General features: G+C 45.0%; 1 protein-coding gene across 2 annotated transcripts in view; it reads left to right on the top strand.

Moving 5' to 3' along the window:
• Positions 1–22153, top strand: part of ACY3 (aminoacylase 3) — a 141709-nt gene that overhangs the window by 93771 nt on the left and 25785 nt on the right. For both annotated transcript variants that reach the window (XM_069752954.1, XM_069752955.1), the window contains exons 3-4: positions 537–630; positions 16385–16492. In XM_069752954.1, coding sequence (XP_069609055.1) covers positions 537–630; positions 16385–16492 — 202 coding nt within the window. The remainder of the gene's footprint in view (positions 1–536; positions 631–16384; positions 16493–22153) is intronic.

The raw sequence follows: 22153 nt of genomic DNA, 5'->3' as shown, positions 1-22153 counted from the left end.
TGCGGATTTTCTGCGTTTTTTACCCCTGTGGATTTCTATAATTAAAGGGTTCAGAAAAGCTGCAGTTCCGCACAAAAGTAGTGACATGCTCCTTCTTTTGTTCCTCAGCGGTTTTCATGCGGATTTTTCCGCACCATTAGCACAGCATTTTTTTTTCTATTGATTTACATTGTACTGTAAATCACTTTGCAGAACTGCAGCGTTTCTGCGCAGAAAAAAACGCTGCGGATCCACACTAAATCTGCATCGTGTGCACACAGCCTTACAATTCCTAACCACACTCATAGTGCTTTTACATGTTTATTAGTATGTTGCTGCAATACAGTCACAGAAAATTGAACATGCGCAATTGACAAGGCTGATTTATTTCACTTTTTGGATTATTTTTGGACACATGACGTAAAAGACCATCAGTAAGAGATGCAAACCAACATAGAGGAGTAGTTTTGTTGTTTGTTTTTTAACATATCTAACATAGCAGAATGGATAGAATTAGTCCTAAAGTTTCCTTTCATGCATATGATCCTTACTTTCAGACCCACCTTCCTGAATTTGACCCACGAATATATCTGTACACGGAACCTGGATCAGCATTGTATGATTTGTGCTCTGTTGGTAAAGCTGGTATTGGTGAGTACAAGAAGGAATTATTTTAAGCATGTGTAGATGTACAATGGCATGTAAAAGTTAGGGCACTCCTGGTCAAAATTACTGTTATTATCAACAGTTGAGCAAGTTAACTATGAAATGATCTCTAAAAGGCCTAAAGTTAAAGATGACACATTTCCTTTTTTTTTTTTTTTAAATTATATTGTCATTTTCTACACTATAAAATGTACAAAAAGGAAAAAGGGCCAATGTAAAAGTTTTGGCATCTTTGTAGATTTGTGTGCTCAGATAACTTTGGCCAAGGTATCAGACCTTAATTAGTCTGTTAGGCTTGTGACTTGTTCACTATCATGATTAGGAAAGGCCAGCTGATGCAAATTTCCCAGCTTTAGAAAAACCCAGCCTCCTCTAACCTTGTGCCAAAATCGGCAGCCATGGATTCTTCTAAGCAGCTGCCGAGCACTCTAAAAATGAAAATGGTGAAGGCCCACAAAGCTGGAGAAGGCTATAAGAAGACAGCAAAGTGTTTTCAAGTTGCCCTTTCCTCAATTTTAAATGTAACTAAGAAATGGCAGTTAACACGAACAGTGGAGGTTAAGATAAGGTCTGGATGACTAAGCAAAATTTCAGTGAGAACTGTTTGTAGGATTGCTAGAGAAGCAAATCAGAACCCCCTCTTGACTACAAAAGATATAGCAAACTCTGGAGTTGTAGTACATTGTTTTACTGTTCAGTGTAACCTGCACAAGATATGGCCTTCATGGAAGAGTCATCAGAAGAAAACCTCTCCTGCGTCCTCACCATAAAATTGAGGGTCAGAAGTTTGCAAAAGAACATCTAAACAAGCCTGATACATTTTGGAATCAAGTCCTTTGGACCAATGAGGTTAAAATAGACTTCTTGGCCACAATGATCAAAGGTATGTGTGGAGAAAAAAGGGGCACAGAATTTCAAAAAAATAACATCTCGTCAAACTTTAAGCCCTTTACTCTCCAAGACTGTTTACACCTTTAGGACAAATTTTACAATTCTGACCAATGTTAATTATGTGCTAATAACTCTGGAACGCTTCAATGGATCCCAGTGGCAAAATTTATTCGATATGCCTTGCGTTTATTTGTGAAAAAAATTGGAAATTTGATGAAAATGTAGCAATTTTCAAACTTTTTATTTGTATGCCCTTAAATCAGAGATGTATGTCATACAAAATAGTTCATAAATAACATTAACAATAAGCTTCATGTGATTCATGACCTTTTTCTCTCTCACAAGCTTGCCTTCCTCGGCCTCACAGAAACATGGCCAACACCCTCTGACACTGCTTTCCCTGCTGCGCTATGCTCCATTTCACCCACACCCATCGCCCCGGCAACAGACATGGTGGAGGAGTGGGTCTTCTCCTTTCTTGTAACTGCACCTTTAACCCAATCCCACCTCTACCTTCCTTATTCTCCCCACTTTTGAAGTCCACTCTGTCCGCATCTACTGTCCCTCCAACCTCCAAGTGGCCATCATATACTGACCTCCAGGCCCGGCCACTGCCTTTATTGACCAATTCTCTACCTGGCTTCTTCACTTTCTTTCCACTGACATTCCCACTATCATCATGGGTGACTTCAACATCCCCACTGATACCCTTCAGTCAACAGCCTCCAAACTCCTGGCCCTTACTTCATCTGTTGGACTTGCTTAGTGGTCCTCCTCAGCCACCCATACAGACCGACATACAATAGACCTGGTCTTCACCCATCTCTTCTTTCTATCTAACTTTACCACTTCCCCTCTCCCTCTATCCAACCGCCATCTACTCACTTTCTCATCCCTGTGCTCCTCACCTGTCACCCATGTCCAGGAACATGCGCACCCCCGCAGAAACCTTGCACGCGTAGACACCCACGCACTCTCTGACTTTGTTCTACCAATGGCATCCATATCCTCATTCCACGACACACAGTTCTACTGCTTTCTACAATGCCACTCATGCTTCAGCTATTGACACGGTTGCTCCTCTCGTTCAGGGCAACCCTGTCACAATAACACCACTAAAAAGCTCCGGCAAGTGTCCAGGGTTGCAGAGCAGCATTGGAAGAAAACACATTCGCAAGACGGCTTCACTGCATTCAAACAGGCATCACTCACTTTCAAATCTGCTCTCACCTCTGCTAAACAGGCCTACTTCACAACCCTTGTATCTTCCCTATCCTACAACCCCAAACAGTTATTCAAAACATTTATCTCTTCCGCCCCCCACTACCCCCTCCAACCTCCCTCATCTCTGCTGAGGCCACACTATTTAAAAATAAGATCGACCAAGCAAGTCAAGTCTTCATTGTTCAGCCACCAGAACCCCTTTGTATACCAGACCAATGCACAAACCTCATAACCTCCCTATCCAACATCACTGAAGGGGAGCTTAATTGTCTCCTTTCCAAATTGCACCCCACCACCTGTGTGCTCGACCCCATCCCATCCCACCTCCTCACCAACCTCACCGCCACTCTTATTCTATCCATAGCCCACCTCTTCAAACTATCAGTTCTGGTACCTGACCTTCTGCTTTCAAACATGCCACAATCACGCCTATCCTTAAAAAGCCAACCCTCAATCCAACTGCTATGTCCAGCCATCGCCCAATATCGTTGTTCCCATTCGCTTCCAAACTACTGGAGCAGCACGTCCATGCTGAACTTTCCTCCCACCTCTCATCTAACTTGCTCTTTGACAATCTACAATCTGTTTTCTGCCCCATCACTCAACTGAGACAGCCCTGACCAAAATTACTAACGACCTACTTACAGCCAAAGCTAATGGACAATACTCCATAATCCTCCTCCTAGACCTGTCCTCTGCTTTCGACACAGTTGACCACTCCCTCCTACTACAGATCCTCTCCTCCTTTGGCATCAAAGACATCCTGGATCACCTCATACCTTTCCAATCACACATTCAGCATCTCCCACTCCCACACTCCCTGTTCATCCCACCCTCTCTCTGTTGGAGTCCCCCAAGGCTCTGTTCTAGGACCCTTACTCTTCTCTATCTATACACTTGGCCTATACACAAAATTTGCTTCAATAATTAGCGGACGCCATGTAGCGCTTGGAAAGCCACTGATGTGCCTAAACAGTGGAAACCTCCCACAAGTGATACCATTTTGGAAACTAGACCCCTCAGGAAACTCATAAAGTCCCATGGATTCCAGTACCACATTTATGCTGATGACACTCAGATCTACCTCTCTGTCCCAGACATCACCTCTCTGCTTTCCAGAATCACGGAGTGTCTATCAGCCATATCCTCCTTCTCCTCTTGCTTCCTCAAACTCAATGTGGACAAACCTAAACTCATCATCTTTCCTCCATCTCATAGTTATTCCTTACCTGACCTATCTATCACAATTAACTACATCACGCTTACCCTCATACCGGAAATCCACTGCCTTAGAGTAACCCTTGACTCTGCCCTGTCCTTCAAAGCTCTTTCCACCTCCTGTCGCCTCCAGCTCAAAAACATTTCCAGAATCCGTCCTTTCCCCAACCCTCAATCTACTGAAATGCTGGTACATGCCCTCATCATCTCCCACCTTGATTACTGCAACATCCTTTTCTTTGGCCTCCCTGCTAACACCATTGCACCTCTCCAGTCCATCCTTAACTCTGCTGCCTGACTAATTCATCTCTCTCCTCACTATTCCTCCACTTCCCCCCTCTGCAAAATTCTTCACTGGCTCACATTCCCTCAGCATATCCAGTTCAAATTACTAATGCTGACCCACAAAGCCATCCATAACCTGTCTCCTCCATATATCTCTGAACTAATCTCCCGATATCTTCCATCATGTAATCTCCAGTCCTCCCAAGACCTCCTTCTCTACTCCACACTTATTCGCTCCTCACCCAACTGCCTCCAAGACTTCTTCCAAATATCCCCCATCCTCTGGAATTCTTTGCTCCAACACGCCCGACTATCAACCACATTCGGATCCTTCAGATGGAACCTGAAAACCCACCTCTTCAGGAAAGCTTACAGCCTGCACTGACCCCACTGCCTCCTCACCACTACTGGAGCTACCGCATCACCAACACCAGAGCTGCTGCAACCCTCAACGTATTGTCTCCTTCCTCACCATCCTGTAGAATGTAAGCTCGCAAGGGCAGGGTCCTCGTCCCTCTGTATCAGTCTGTAATTGTTAGTTTTCTTACTGTAAGTGATATCTGTAATTTGTATGTAACCCCTTCTCATGTACAGCACCATAAAATCAATGATGCTATATAAATAATAATAAATAACATTTCCCACATGTCTTCCACACCAGCACAATTTCTGAACCATAATCTATTTTTATTAGGAAGTTTTAAGAGTTAAACGTTGGCCAGAGATTTCTCATTTTTTCAACAAAATTTACAAAGCAGGTTTTTTTAGGGACCACATTACATTTGAAGTGTCTTTGAGGGATCTATATGACAAAAAAATACCCAAAAGTGACACCATTCTGAAAACTGCAGTTTTTTTACCCTTCAGGTGCTTCACAGGAATTTTTAGAACGTGGAAGAAAAAAATGAACATTTAACTTTTTTCACAAAAATTTTACTTTAGACACCATTTTTTTTTTTACAAGGGTAACATAAAAAAATGGACCCCAAAATTTGTTGTGCAAATTCTCATGAGCATGCTGATATCCAATATGTGGGGGAAAACAACTGTTTGCATGCATGGCAGGGCTAGGAAGGGAATGAGCGCCATTTGTGTTTTTGAATACAAAATTTGCTTCAATAATTAGCGGACGCCATGTAGCGCTTGGAAAGCCACTGATGTGCCTAAATAGTGGAAACCTCCCACAAGTGATACCATTTTGGAAACTAGACCCCTCAGGAAACTTATATTGATGTGTGGTGAGCACCTTGGACCCCAGGTGCTTCACAGAAGTTTACTGTCATGATCCAGTTCTGAGATTATGTTCAGCTCTCTTGTCTCTGGACTGGTCATGTGGGAGTTAATCCTCTCTGCCTCACCCTGGAGCTGGCTGAGCTATTTAAGTCCTCTGCAGCCTGTGGGCCAGTTTCAGCTATAGTTCATCCTGCACTGTTTGAGCTCCTGACCTGGATCCCTGTTCTAGTGTTCCTCTTTGCCTCTGACTGCTTGCACCCGTTTGTTACTTGTTTTGACCTTTGGCCTGTACCCCGACTCCATTTTTCGTCTCACGTTTTGGTTACCATGTTCCCGGTAGGTTCTGACATCTTGCTTGTCCCCGACGATTCTCTGCTCACCCCTTCTGTACCGTGCTGCTATCTCCGTGTATGACCTTGGCTTGTTTCATGTCCCTTTCATTACCTGTGACACCTGTGTTGTTGTTCAGTGTTGCTGTGCTGTGTGTGCAGCCTCCTTTCCTTAATCAGCACCCCCTGGTGGGGGTTGCTCTATACTGCACTGCAGCAGCACATTACATTTACAACATTGAGCCATTAAATTTAAAAAAAAATCACATATTTCCTACAAAAATGTTTTTAGCCCCAAATTTAGCATTTTTTAAGGATAACAAGATAAATTGCACCATACAATTAGTTGTGCAATTTCTCCTGAGTACTCTGATAACAATTATGTGGTGGAAAACTACTGTTTGGGTGCACAGCAGGGTTTGGAAGGAAATGAGCACCATTTGACTTTTTGAATGCAAAATTTACTGAAATAATTAGCAGATGCCATGTCATTCTTCGAGAGCCCCTGAAGTGCCTAAAAAGTGGAAACCCCCCACAAGTGACACCATTTTGGAAAATAAATCCCTCAGGGAACTGAACTAGATGAGTGCTTAGCACATTGAACCCCAAAGTGCTTCACAGATTTTTATAACATTCAGCCGTCAAAATAAAAAAATGAAATTTTTCCTAGAAAAATTATTTTTAGCCCCAAATTTTGCATTTTGATAAGGATAACAGGAGAAATTGCACCATACAATTTGTTATGCAATTTCTCCTAAGTATGCCTATACCCCATATATGTGGGAAGACTGCTGTTTGGGCGCACGTCACAGGAGGAACGTTTTGGAACACAGACTTTGATGGAATTGTGTGCAGATATCATGTCGTGTTTGGAGAGCCCCTGGTGTGCTTAAACATTTTAAAACCCCCACAATTGACCCCATTTTGGAAACTAGATCCCTTAAGGAATTTATGTAGACATGTGTTGAGCTCCTTTAACCCCCTGTCGATTTTTTTTTTTAAACAAAGTTGATTAGTGATTAAAAAAAAACACAAAACTGTTGTTTTAGCCTCCAATTTTCCATTTTCACAAGGATAGCAGGAGATAAAAGTCCTCAAGATTTGTTGTGCAATTTCTTCTGAGTACAATGATATCCCATATGAGGTTGAATACTACTTTTGAGGCACAGTGCAAAGGGAAGAAGCGCCATAGTGGAGTTCAGACTTTGCTAGAATGATTTTTGAGTGCCATGTCACATTGGTAGATTCCCCGAGGTGCCAGAACAGAAAGGCCCCCCTCATATATTACCTCATTTTACAAACTCCACTTCCCAATGGATTCATCTAGGAGTACAGTGATCATATTGACACCACATGTGCCTCACAGATTTTTATACTATTGGGCGGTGAAGAAAGAATAATTACATTTTTACCACTAAACTGTTGTTTTAGCCCCAAGTTTTAATTTTTCTAAGGCAGAAAATGGAACTTAGTTTGTAGTAAAAACTTCTCCGCACAAATGCTCTACATGTAAACAGGAAATACTTTTCAGGCACAGTGCAAATCTCAGAAGCGAATGAGCGCCATATTATAGTGCAGATTTTACTTTTATGGTTTGTGAGTACCATGACCCACTGGGAGAGCCCACGAGGTGCCAGAACAGCAGAACTCCTCATATGTGACCCTATTTTATACCTCTTGATGATCTGGGTGCAGTTATCAAATTGACTCCACAAGTGTTTCACAGAATTTTAAACCATTAGGCTGTGAAGAAAAAATATTACATTTTTACCATTTTGTTTAACATAATAAATAAATAATTTAAAAAAAAAATGGCGCTGAGTCCCCATGGTTTTTCATAACCAGCAAAGATAAAGGAGACAGCCGAGAGCTGATATTATCAGGCTGGGAAGGGCCGAATAACTATAGACCTTTCCAGCCTGATAATATCAGCCCACAGCCACCCCAGAAGTGGCGCATCACATTAGATGTTCTAATTATGGCACTTTGCCTTGGCTCTTCCCAATTGCCCTGGTGCATTGGCAATGGGGGTAATGATAGTTGGGGTTGATGTCAGCTGTGAATTGTCCCAAAATACAGCTGACATGAAGCCCTAGTGTTAGTAATGGAGAAGTGTCTATAAGATTAGTTATCGGTAACATTAATGACATCACCACTCATCGCAGTCCCCGGGTGTCAATCAGAGCAGCGAGAGATGGGAGTTGCTGCTGCTCAAAGTCTGTGGAGTCTCAGAATGAGGCTCCATAACCTTTGACTGTTGGAATCGAGTGGTAAGCACTGGACTACATCGAACATGTATGGGAACGTTGCTTTCTAATAAATTGGTGAATGAGGGACAGTCTCTTGTTTTTTATTTCTCTCTTTTTATGTCTTTCAGGTTTCCATTTGTGGACTACGTCGGACTTGCATGGCTTATTTTTTAAATGAATTGGTGAACCAGGGAAAATGTTGGGGAGTGTTTTTTAAAATAAAATATTTTTGTATGTGTTTTTTTTCTTTTTACTTACTGGGTTAGTAATGAGGGAGTCCGATAGACACCTCTCTATTACTAACAACCTGCCCTTGGTGACAGCTGTGTTTTAGGTTAAACCAGGCTTTACATGCTTTAGTGCCACATGAAAGGCACTAAAGGGTGCAAGTTTATTATACTGCTTGTAGGGGGCTTGTGAAATTACAAATCTGCAGGATATCTATTTATTCATTTTATCTATCTACAGTTGTGCTCAAATATTTACATACCCCAGCAGAATTTTTGCTTTCTTGGCCTTTTTTCAGAGAATATGAATGATAGCGCCAAAACTTTTTCTCCACTCATGGTTAGTGGTTGGGGGAAGCCATTTATTGTCAAGCTACTGTTTTCTCTTTTTATATCATGACAACCCAAAAGATCCAAATGATCCTGATCCAAAGTTTGCATAGCCTGCTGATTTTGGCCTGATAAGGCTACTTTGACACTAGGGTTGTATGGGATACGTCGCAATGCGTCATTTTGGCGAAAAAACGCATCCTGAAAAGTTGTCTGCAGGATGCGCTTTTTCCCCATAGACTAACATTAGCGACGCCTTGCGGCGCATTGCCACACGTCGCAACCATCGTGCGACGGTTGCGTCGTGTTGTGGTGGACCGTCCGACCAAAAAATCATTGCTTGCAACGTTTTTTTGAGCGTCGTGTCTGCCATTTCCGACCGCGCATGCGCGGTCGGAACTCCTCCCCCACCTCCCCGCAACTCACAATGGGGCAGCGGATGTGTTGGAAAAATGCATCCGCTGCCCCCGTTGTGCAGCGCTTCCACAGTATGCGTCGGTACGTCGGCCCGACGCACTGCGACGGGCCGAGTATGACACTAGTGTGAAAGTAGCCTAACATGCACAGAAGTTGACACAAATGGGTTTGAATGGCTGTTAAAGGTAACATCCTCACCTGTGACCTGTTTGCTTGTAATCAGTGTGTGTGCATATAAGCTGAATGAATTTCTGGGATCCAGACAGACTCTTGCATCTTTCATCCAGCCACTGACGTTTCTAGATTGTGAGTCATGGGGAAAGCAAACGAATTGTCATTGGATCTACGGGAAAAGGTAGTTGAACTGTATAAAACAGGATGGGGATACAAAAGATATTCAAGGAATTGATAATGCCAGTCAGCAGCCTTCAAACTATGATTAACAAATCAGGGGCTCTGTAAAAACAAAACCACACTCAGGTAGACCAACAAAAATGTTGTCCACAACTGCCAGTAAAATTATTCGGGATGCAAAAAAAAACCACAAATAACATCAGCTGAAATTCTGGACTCTCTGAAAACTAGCAGTGTGGCTGTTTCAAGATGCAGAATAAGTAGGCACTTAAAGAAACCTGGGCCACATGGTTGAGTCGCCAGAAGAAAGCCATTACTCCGCAAATGCCACAAAGTATCTCACCTACAATACTCAAAACAGCACAGAGACAAGCCTCAAAACTTCTGGAACAAGGTAATTTGGACTGATGAGACCAAAATTTAAATTTTTGGACACAGCCATAAACGTTACATTTGGAGAGAGGTCAACCAGACCTATGATGAAATGAACACCATTCCTACTGTAAAGCACGAAGGTGGATTGTTTATGTTTTGGGGATGTGTGGGCTACACAAGCACAGGAAACATTGTCAAAGTTGAAGGAAAGATGAATGCAGCATGCTATCAGCAAATACTTGAGGCAAATTTGCAATCATCAGCCCAGAAGCTGCGCATGGGACGTACATGCATGTTCCAACATGGCAACGATCCAAAACACAAGGCGAAGTTGACCTGTCATTAGCTAAAGCAGAACAAAGTGATGGTTCTGGAGTGGCCATCTCAGTCTCCTGACTAGAGTTGAGTGAATATGTTTGGGTTCCCTCTTATTCGGCAAGCTACAGCGCTTACTGAATAAGCTGCAGAGGGAAACAAGCTTCCTGGATCGTGCCGGTTGATCCGCATCACAGCAGCATGTGTCACGGTTGTGTAACAGCACATGCATGGAGAGCATAACAAACAGGCTCTCTAAGCATGTGCTGTGACTGTGACACAGCCGCCACACATGCAGCTGCGGCACCGATCAGCTGGCGTGATCCAGGAAGCTGGGCTCCCTCTGCAGCTTATTTCGTAAGTGCTATATAAGAGGAAGTAAAAGGGAACCCAAACATATTCGCTCAACTCTACTCCTGACTAGGGTTGAGCGAAACGGATCGGACAAATTCAAAAATCGTCGACTTTCGGCAAAGTCGGGTTTCATGAAACCCAACCCGATCCTAGTGTGGGATTGGCCATAAGGTCGGCGATCTGCGCGCAAAAGTCGCGTTTCGTATGACGCTTTCAGCGCCATTTTTCAGCCAATGAAGGAGGACACAGAGTGTGGGCAGCGTGATGACATAGGTCTCGGTCCCCACCATCTTAGAGAAGGGCATGACAGTGATTGGCTTGCTTTCTGCGGCGTCACAGGGGCTATAAAGGGGCGTGCACGCCGAACGCCATCTTACTTCTGCCGATCTTAGCATAGGGAGAGGTCGCTGCAGCTTCATCAGAAGAAGGGATATAGTTAGGGAGAGAAGATTAACCTCCAAACCGCTTGTGCTGTAGCGATTTCCACTGTCCAACACCACCATTTTTTTGCAGGGAGAGTGGAGGCTATATTTTTGTGCATCAGCTTTGTAGCTTATTAGGCTGCCTTATAAGGCCACATTCACACGTTCCTTTTTTATCCTGCGGGTTCTCCCGCAGCTGATTTGATAAATCTGCAGGGCAAACCCGCTGCGGTTATCCCTGCAGATTTATCGCGGTTTGTCCTGCGGGTTCCGTTGCGGGTTCCGCTGCGGGATTTACCCCTACTATTGATGCTGCATATGCAGCAATATGCAGCATCAATAGTAGTGTTAAAAATAATAAAATCATGATGATATACTCACCCTCTGACGTCCCGATCTCCTGGGCGCTGCAGGCGGCGGTCCGGTTCCAAAGATGCTGTGCGACCAGGACTTTCGGTGACGTCACGGTCATGTGACCGTGACGTCACCGAAGGTCCTGCTCGCATAGCAAACCTGAGACCGGACGGCCGCGTGCAGCGCTGAGACTTCAGAGGTGAGTATAACATTATTTTTTATTTTAAATTCTTTTTTTTTAATACAAATATGGTTCCCGGGGCCTGGAGGAGAGTCTGCTCTCCTCCACCCCGGGTATAACCCGCACATTATCCGCATTACTTCCCGCATGGTGGGCACAGCCCCATGCGGGAAGTAAGCGGATCAATGCATTTCTATGTGTGCAGAATCGCTGCGATTCTGCACAAAGAAGTGACATGGTCCTTCTTTTTTTCCGCAGCAATTCTGCGCATTTTTTTTTCGGGTTTTTCCGCATCATGTGCACTGCGGTTTCTGTTTTCCATAGGGTAATATTGTACTGTACCCTGCATGGAAAACAGCTGCGGACCCGCAGCGGCAAAATCGCCGCGGTTTCGCAGTAAAAACCACATAGTGTGAACATGGCCTAAGGCTCCCTGATAGCTGCATTGCTGTTTGCACGCTGCTGTGCAAACCAACTGCTTTTTTAAAGCAAAAATCGTGTTTCTCCTTTCTGCACAGTTATCTTGTTTATTTGTCCACACTTTTGTGTGCAGCAGTCCTTTTTATTGTTGCCATACTTTTCTGAGATCATTGTAGGGAGATTGAAATTGTACTACAGTCCTTGTATTTTTTCATATATCTTCCAGCCACTTTCTGCCACTTACATTGTGTTGTTTTATGCACTGGGCCTGAGTTTTGGTTTAGTCTCCCCCAAAAAAGTGAGATTCAAATTCTCACGAAGTGGATATACTGCAGTCCTGTTAGTTTGTGGTATATCAGCCAGCCACTTTCTGCCACTTAGATTGTGTTCTTTTATGCACAGGGCTTGAGTTTTGGTTCAGTCTCCCAAAACCAAAAAAAGGGAGATTTAAACAACAACAAGTTTATATACACCTTCTACCTTGTTTTACAGTACCATATAACGGTTGTTATTTTAGTTAGATTTTCAAAAAAATGAGGAAGTCTGGTGGAAGAGCCCGTGGGCGGGGGTTGCCAGCTGGTACTGATGGTGGTGGTGGTGCATCTGGTGGTAGTGGCAAAAGCACAATAGCACCTAAGGCTGGAGGTGTTGAGCCAGCGTCATCGTCTGGCTACACAAGGCCTCGAAGGCTTCCTTATCTGGGAGTAGGAAAACAGCTTTTAAAGCTGGAGCAGCAAGAAAAAGTTTTGGCTTTCCTTGCTGACTCAGCCTCTAGCTCTTTCGCCTCCTCTTCAGAAAGTTCCAAATATAAAAGCAGCGAGTTGTAAGTGCATGCTCCCGGTCAGGAACAAGACGTTTCCTTGTGTGCTTCTCCCAAACCATAAGTGAAGGATGCGTCAGGCGACACTACAGGTTACTCCATGGAGCTCTCTACACATACCGTGATCTAACCTTCATTACAATGAACCAATCATGGATTTCAAATTATTTTGCCCCACCTTCCCCTGCTGACACGTAGCTTGCCTGAAAAATGTCTTGCTTTTGGCCTCCTCTTACTGACTTCTCCAATTCCTCCATTTGCAGCTGCTGAATATCCACCATAGGCCATTTTTATACCTCCCTAAATGGGCTGACTCCCCCCACAGGGCCGTGGTCACCACCTGGCGCAAGCACCTGTGCGAGTGCAGTTTGACTGGACAGGTGAGTGTGCCCACTCTTGGGCGACGGCACTGGCACAGGGTCCCTCATAGTACAATGAAGTGTCTCTGACGGTGGTAGTGCACAACCAACGTCAGACACACCGTCGTAATATGTGGGGCCCTGTGCCAGTACCGCCACCCACGAGAGAGTGTTCCCCCCCAGCTCGAACAGTGCTCTACCACTTGCAATACTTACCTCTCCCTGCTCCACCACTGTGTAGTCTGTGCTGTTAAATCCTTCAATGGCACTGCCAATACATTTGTTGAAATGATAGATGATAGTTAAAATATACAGGGGCCCTGGCCTCCATTTAGACCAGTTAACACTTTGCACCTACTACCACTGTCTGCTACTCAGCAGAGGAGCCCACCCCTGTACCTAGCTATGCCACCTGTTTAGTCCTTTTACCAATTTTGAACTGCATTTAGCCTACTTTAGTATTTGAGCCTACTAACTGTGTCTGCCACTCATTACAGTTGTCCTCCACTGAACAAAGCAATGCCGTCTGTTTAGTCCTGTTACCAATTTTGAACTGCATTTAGCCTACTTTAATATTTGGGCCTACTACTAACTGGGTCTGCCACTCATTACAGTTGTCCTCCACTGAACAAAGCAATGCCGCCCATTTAGTCCTGTTAACAATTTTGAACTGCATTTAGCCTAGTTTAGTATTTGGGCCTACTACTAACTGTATCTGCCAATCATTACAGTTGTCCTCCACTGAACAAAGCAATGCCGCCCATTTAGTCCTGTTAACAATTTTGAACTGCATTTAGCCTACTTTAATATTTGGGCCTACTACTAACTGTATCTGCCAATCATTACAGTTGTCCTCCACTGAACAAAGCAATGCCGCCCATTTAGTCCTGTTAACAATTTTGAACTGCATTTAGCCTAGTTTAGTATTTGGGCCTACTAACTGTGTCTGCCACTCATTACAATTGTCCTCCACTGAACAAAGCAATGCCGCCTGTTTAGTCCTGTTACCAATTTTGAACTGCATTTAGCCTACTTTAATATTTGGGCCTACTAACTGTGTCTGCCACTCATTACAGTTGTCCTCCACTGAACAAAGCAATGCCGCCTGTTTAGTCCTGTTACCAATTTTGAACTGCATTTAGCCTACTTTATTATTTGGACCTATATCTGTGTTTCCTCCTCTTCCTGCCCATTGCCCAGCCACTGCTAGAGAAGTCTGCTGGTACATTGACCCATACCACTACATTCCCCTTGCACTCTACACAGCCAGAATCTGACCCTGCTGAAAGTCAGGTTCCCCTTCCCGCATACTATACCACCTTACACGGGGACAAAGAGGAAGGTGCAGATGAAAGTGCAGGTTCCTTCATCAGGTGGGGGGGGGGCATACTCGTTGGCGACGTCACTGGCACATCGCCCCTCATAGTACGCAAAAGTGTCTCTGCCAGTGGGAGGCGCCACCCGCCGTCAAACACACCGCCGTACTATGAGGAGCCCTGTGCCAGTGCCAACGAGTGGACCCCACCTGCTTGTTCAGGATCACATCACTTTGCAAAGTTGAAATACTTACCTCTCCCTGCTCCACCGCTGTGACGTATTCTGCGTTTCCTGGGCCCACGAAAATCTTGAGCCAGCCCTACCCCCCCACAACTTTAGCCAAATTACCCCCAGTTTTCAATGCCTAACTATTATTATAAAGTAAATTAAGATTGACAAGCTTAAGTAATAAGAATTGATGTTTTTGGCATTAAAATGGGCACTGTTGGTGTTTTCCTGGCCTCCACTCACTGCCGACTTTGATTCCCCATTAATAAATAATAATAAATAATCTTTATTTTTATATAGCGCTAACATATTCCGCAACGCTTTACAGGTTGCACACATTATCATCGCTGTCCCCGTTGGGGCTCACAATCTAAATTCCCTATCAGTATGTCTTTGCATTGACTTGCATTGGGTTTCGTGTTTCAGTCTATATATCTTGCTGAGATGTGCTAATAACAGTAGCTCCTGCTTTTTCCACTACCAATGGTGTGCTGCCTCTGTTTTTTGGATTCCTTTCAATTGAGGTTTGGTCTATGCCTGGGGGCTTTGCACCCAACTTTCCTTTTTTCTGCTCTTTTTGTATTTTTTTGTGCTGCTCTAATATTCTTTTTCTATCTATCTATCTATCTATCTATCTATCTATCTATCTATCTATAGATTATATATTTTTTTTACTTTGTGATTTGTGCCTATTGTAAAAATCAGACAGCATACTGGTGGTCCGTGTGCCCTCCAATATTTTCTCGCATCCATTGACTTGAATTGACGACTCTCTGCCGTTCTAAAAAAGCCATAGGCAGCAGGAACAGGAAAAACTCGCATATGAACAGTGCCTCATTGAATAACATTGGTGCAGGTACAATGAGATGTTCTATCGCATTGCACTCGATGTATTTATATGCAAGTGTGCGCAAACCCATAGGCTGTAAGTCAGACACAGTTCACTACACCTATATGTGTGACTTGCACTGTATACAATCCTTGTTTGTTTATTAGACTACTAGGCAATTGTCCCTTATGAGTGATAGGTGTAAGTGGATACTCTTCAGTACTTTTCACCTGTGCATCCTCCACCTTTATCATGGGGCTGTCGCATACTGTAGATCATGAATATTGTAATCTGGATTTGGTAAATCCAGCTCTGTTTTTTTAAATTTTATATCCTTTTCAATGAATTGCAGCCTCCAGCTAGAGTAACATTTCTAGCAGAGGTACTTACCATTTGTAAGATGCACCCAAATTATTTAGTGGTGTGTGTGACTTAATGAATTAGGCAATTAGTCACATCCTCCCAAAGCAGCCCCATTTCTTAAGTCTGGTGTGCAAAGTGCCAGTCTTAATGAATCAGGTCCATAGGGTTTTGTTCATTTGACAATACTAGCTTTAACTTCCATGTCATACATTTAACACAATATAAAAGCTAACAGAAGATGAGAAGGAAAAAGGAAGGTATGAGACAGAGTAGGCATTATGCATTTATTTGAAGTCTTATTTACTTTCTGGACCTGGCTACTAAAGCAGATGCACCTTAAAGGGGTAGTCCACTGCTGACTAATCCCTACTTAAATGCTAAAGTGTCCATAATAAAAAAATCTATCTATCTATCTATCTATCTATCTATCTTTCCTCACTTTCTGAACTGGCACCATTCCAGTGATGTTTATGATTGGCTGCAGCAGTCCTGTGACATAATGTTGTGTGATTGCCTGGAGACACATCGCTGACATTGCTAGCAGACAGCCCTGTTAAAAAGCTCTTTGAAAATCTTTTCTTTTTCTAGCCTCAGGACCACACATCTGCTGTGTCGCTATATTGAGGATTGTCTCTCTCATTTTAGGTTTCGAACTGGGCCCTCAGCCACATGGGGTTGTCAGAAGTGACATACTGCAGAATATGAAGGCACTTGTTAAAGTAACTTTGGACTTTATCAACTTGTTGAATCAAGGTAAAAAATGGTGGCGCTACGGGTCTTGGAAAACGGTGCCTTCTTTTTAACAAACTTTGGATTTTTTCACCACTTAAATAAAATAGAAACTAGACTTGTTGGAGCCTGTGAACTCGTAATTACCTGGAGAATCATAATGGCAGATCAGTTTTAGCATTTAGTGAACATGGTTAAAAAAAAAAAAAAAAAAACAATTGCAGAATTGCACTTTTGTGCAATTTCACGGCACTTGGAATTTTTTTCCCGTTTTCCAGTACATTATATGGTAAAATCAATGGTGTCGTTCAAATGTACAACTGAATACTGCAGCTGAATACACTTGGGAAAAGCATAAAGATCTGCTGCTGGCAGCTCCTTTTGCAATTGCTGACCAATGACATCCCATATGTGCAATTTTAGGCCATGCAGGCTTATCACAATAGCACAAACAACATGCGGTAATGCCTTCGTTGTATTGAAAAGCGACTCCTGGGACACTTTAGACATTTAGCTGGAACCCTAGTTCCATGACCAAATCTATGTAAAGCCGAGGTGTTAGTGTATATGAAATTAAGACAGGATGGGGGGGAAAGCTACTGTACATTATGCCACCCCACACCATAATCTAAGGAGTAGGACTGGTGTGACTCACTCATGAAGGCCTTTTTGTGGCCTTGCCCACGTGGTCTTCAAATGGACACTGAAGGTTAGAATGCAGCAATGGAGTCTTTAATGCCATAAGCTAGAAGACCAGCTTCAGGTGTTCCGTTGACCTCATGCCACCTCTATCAAAGGTTTTCTTAGTGCAGAGCAAAACTACAGTGAAGACTAGAATGTAGGTATATCCTCATCAGCAATGAATTCCGCTTTTGTCCACGTGGGCAACGCCATGAAGAGGCCTTTATTACAGGTAAATTTACACCTCGGTGTTACATTGATTGGTAACCAGTGGTATGAATTTTTCTCTAAAATGTCTAAGGAGCCGTTATTCAGCACGACAACATCAGGCAACTTGACCGTTCTACTGTGAGCAGCCTGTGAGGCCTAAACATGCTACTATGGCCTGCAGTGTCTCCAGATTTGTATCCCATCGAGCACATCTGGGACATCATTGGTCGGCAATTGAAAAGGAAGCTGTCAGCAGTCTTATGATTTCCTTGTCCAAGTGCATTCAGCGTGGCAGAACATTACTCAGATAACCAGCAATAATCTCATTGATAGCAGCCAATGAGTGTAAGTGGATTTGTGCGTGTGGTGCTCATACGTGAAACTGAATAAATGATCAAATAGAATGTTATGCTTCATTCCAGGGGCGGATTATCAGACGGTCAATATGGGCGGTAGCCCAGGGCCCAGTGGTCTGGGGGGGCCCTGGGCTACCGCACAGATTGACCCTCCACTAATTGTCTGAATGCCCGCCGGCATTTGTGTGCCCCCGGACCCGGTGGGCAGAGAGAGGGGGCCCGCATTGGTTGGGAGGTGCGTGTATCAGCCGGTCAGCTGAGAGCTCCGAGTCCCTGCACAGCAGCACACCACATAATGGCTGCTCTGTGCACAGGACCTGTGATGAGGTCACAGGATGGGAGGAGTCAGGGGTCACATGATCGGGAGGAGGACCTCCGTGTACAGGACTTTACTGGTTGCCATGGCGCCGGAGGAAGGTAAGGCAGCGTATGTGTGAGGTCAGGAGGTGTTTACAGGGTGGATGTAGCAGAGCCGTGTGTGTACGAGGTGTATGGATCAGAGCAGCGTGTGAAAGGTCTATGGAGCGGAGTCGTGTGTGTACGATGTGTATGGAGCCGTGTGCATGAGGTGTACGGAGCGCAGCCGCGTGTGTACGAGGTGTACGTAGCAGAGCAGCGTGTGTATGAGGTGTACGGAGCGGAGTCGTGTGTACAAGGTGTATGGAGCACAGCCGCGTGTGTACGAGGTGTACGGAGCGCAGCTGCGTGTGTACGAGGTGTACGGAGCACAGCCGCGTGTGTACGAGGTGTACGGAGCACAGCCGCGTGTGTACGAGGTGTATGGAGCGGAGTCGTTTGTAAGAGGTGTACGGAGCCATGTGTACAAGGTGTACGGAGCACAGCCGCATGTGTACAAGGTGTACGGAGCACAGCCGCGTGTGTACGAGGTGTACGGAGCGGAGTCGTGTGTAAGAGGTGTACGGAGCCATGTGTACAAGGTGTACGGAGCACAGCCGCATGTGTACAAGGTGTACGGAGCGGAGTCGTGTGTACGAGGTGTACGGAGCGGAGCCGTGTGTACGAGGTGTACGGAGCACTGCCGCGTGTGTACGAGGTGTACGGAGCACAGCCGCGTGTGTACGAGGTGTACGGAGCACAGCCGCATGTGTACAAGGTGTACGGAGCACAGCCGCGTGTGTACGAGGTGTGCGGAGCGGAGTCGTGTGTAAGAGGTGTACGGAGCCATGTGTACAAGGTGTACGGAGCACAGCCGCATGTGTACAAGGTGTACGGAGCGGAGTCGTGTGTAAGAGGTGTACGGAGCACAGCCGCGTGTGTACGAGGTGAACGGAGCGGAGCCGTGTGTACGAGGTGTACGGAGCACTGCCGCGTGTGTACGAGGTGTACGGAGCACAGCCGCGTGTGTACGAGGTGTACGGAGCACAGCCGCGTGTGTACGAGGTGTACGGAGCACAGCCGCGTGTGTACGAGGTGTACAGAGCACAGCCGCGTGTGTACGAGGTGTACGGAGCGCAGCCGCGTGTGTACGAGGTGTACAGAGCACAGCCGCGTGTGTACGAGGTGTACGGAGCACAGCCGCGTGTGTACGAGGTGTACGGAGCGGAGCAGCATGTGAAAGGTGTACGGAGTGGAGTCGTGTGTACAAGGTGTACGGAGCACAGCCGCGTGTGTACGAGGTGTACGGAGCACAGCCGCGTGTGTACGAGGTGTACGGAGCGGAGCAGCATGTGAAAGGTGTACGGAGTGGAGTCGTGTGTACGAGGTGTACGGAGCACAGCCGCGTGTGTACGAGGTGTACGGAGCACAGCCGCGTGTGTACGAGGTGTACAGAGCGGAGTCGTGTGTAAGAGGTGTACAGAGCCATGTGTACAAGGTGTACGGAGCACAGCCGCATGTGTACAAGGTGTACGGAGCGGAGTCGTGTGTAAGAGGTGTACGGAGCCATGTGTACGAGGTGTACGGAGCACAGCCGCGTGTGTACGAGGTGTACGGAGCGGAGCCGTGTGTACGAGGTGTACGGAGCACTGCCGCGTGTGTACGAAGTGTACGGAGCACAGCCGCGTGTGTATGAGGTGTACGGAGCACAGCCACGTGTGTATGAGGTGTACGGAGTAGTGCCGTGTGTGTACGAGATGTATGGAGAGGAGCCGTATGTGTATGAGGTGTACGCAGCGGAGCTGTGTGTGTGCAAGGTATGCGGAGCAGTGTGTGCAATGTGTATGGAGCGGAGCGGTGTGTGTATGAGGTGTACGGAGTAGTGCCGTGTGTACGAGATGTATGGAGCGGAGCCGTGTGTGTATGAGGTGTATGGAGCGGAGCCGTGTATGGAGCAGAGCCGTGTGTGTATGAGGTGTATGGAGCAGAGCCGTGTATGAGGTGTATGGAGCGGAGCTGAATGTGTACGGAGCGGAGCCGTGTGTGTATGAGATGTATGGAGTGGAGCCGTGTGTACGGAGCGGAGCCGTGTATGCAAAGTTTACGGAGCGCAGCCGCGTGTGTAGGAGTAGCTATGTGTGGCCATTATCATGTGCGGCCAATATACAGTAAGGAGCATCATGTGTGGCCATTATACAGTATGGAGCATCATGTGCGGTCATTATACAGTATTATTGAGCATCATGTGCGGTCATTATACAGTATGGAGAATCATGTGTGGCCATTATACAGTATGGAGCATCATGTGTGGCCATTATACAGTATGGAGCATCATGTGCTGTCATTATACAGTATGGAGCATCATGTGCTGTCATTATACAGTATGGAGCATCATGTGCAGTCATTATACAGTATGGAGCATCATGTGCTTTCATACAGTATGGAGCATCATGTGCAGTCATTATACAGTATGGAGCATCATGTGCGGCTATTATACAGTATGGAGCATCATATGCGGTCATTATACAGTATGGAGCATCATGTGTGGCCATTATGGAGCATCATGTGCGGTCATTATACAATATGGAGCATCATGTGTGGTCATTATACAGTATAGAGCATCATGTGCGGTCATTATACAGTATTGAGCATCATGTGTGGCCATTATACAGTATTGAGCATCATGTGGGGTCATTATACAGTATTGAGCATCATGTGGGGTCATTATACAGTATTGAGCATTATGTGTGGCCATTATACAGTATTGAGCATCATGTGTGGTCATTATACAGTATTGAGCATCATGTGTGGCCATTATACAGTATGGAGCATCATGTGTGGCCATTATACAGTATTGAGCATCATGTGTGGCCATTATACAGTATTGAGCATCATGTGTGGCCATTATACAGTATTGAGCATCATGTGTGGCCATTATACAGTATTGAGCATCATGTGTGGCCATTACACAGTATTGAGCATCATGTGGGGCCATTATACAGTATTGAGCATCATGTGGGGCCATTATACAGTATGGAGCATCATGTGTGGTAATTATACAGTATTGAGCATCATGTGGGGCCATTATACAGTATGGAGCATCATGTGAGGCCATTATACAGTATGGAGCATCATGTGTGGCCATTATACAGTATGGAGCATCATGTGGGGTCATTATACAGTATTGAACATCATGTGCAGCCATTATACAGTATTGAGCATCATGTGGTCATGTGGGGTCATTATACAGTATCGAGCACTGTGTGGCCATATTTTTTTTTTTATAATTATTCTTTATGAACAGTGTGATCAGCAGTGCTAAATGGGTGTGGTTGAGACATGGATATGGGTGTGACTAGTGAATGGGTGTGGTCAGAGGTGTGTCGTAAAATTTGCTGCGGCGCGCGACGCGCGACGCAAACTTTGTCCCTCTTTCCCAACTTCAAAAGTTGGGAGGTATGGTAATATGTGGTCTGGAAATGGTGCGGTGGTATTTGTCCCTTGTATGTGCTATTATTCGATCACTGTGGTTGTAATTTGTGGTCTGGTCATGGTGCGGTGGTATTTGTTCCTTGTATGTGATATTATTGGTCAAGATATACCTAAATTGTATTGCAGATTTTAACAAATATTTCCTAGGTTACAGTAGAGTAGGGCCCGGCCCTTTTTCTGGAATAATCTGGTTCGGGTATATCATGACCCCCGTCACATGACCCCCGTCACATGACCGGGGGGGCCCACAGTGTGTGAAGAGCCCGGGGCCCTGGCTACCCTTAATCCACCCCTGCTTCATTTACATACCCATGATTCTGAAAAGTCACCTGAAACAACATTTACACTTTAAGGCCAAACTCTGTGGCTCCGAATAGTACCCCCAGTTATCTCAGTAGCCCTCATATACCTGTTACCATTTTATGTATGGCTAGTATATTTGTTATTCCGCAAGTTTCTATTCAAGCAAACCTAGATGTGTGTGGTATTCTTGTAATTAGAGGATCCGCTTACTTTTAGAAGCTTTTTGGCTTCTTTATGGTTGTTGCACACTACTTACGTGAAATATCAAGCTAATTGCCTCTTCAGAGGGGAAGAGGACTAGAACTCT

This window comes from Ranitomeya imitator, chromosome 2 (assembly GCF_032444005.1).
Source record: "Ranitomeya imitator isolate aRanImi1 chromosome 2, aRanImi1.pri, whole genome shotgun sequence".
Taxonomy (NCBI): domain Eukaryota; kingdom Metazoa; phylum Chordata; class Amphibia; order Anura; family Dendrobatidae; genus Ranitomeya; species Ranitomeya imitator.
This window is presented reverse-complemented; position numbering and strand designations above follow the sequence as displayed.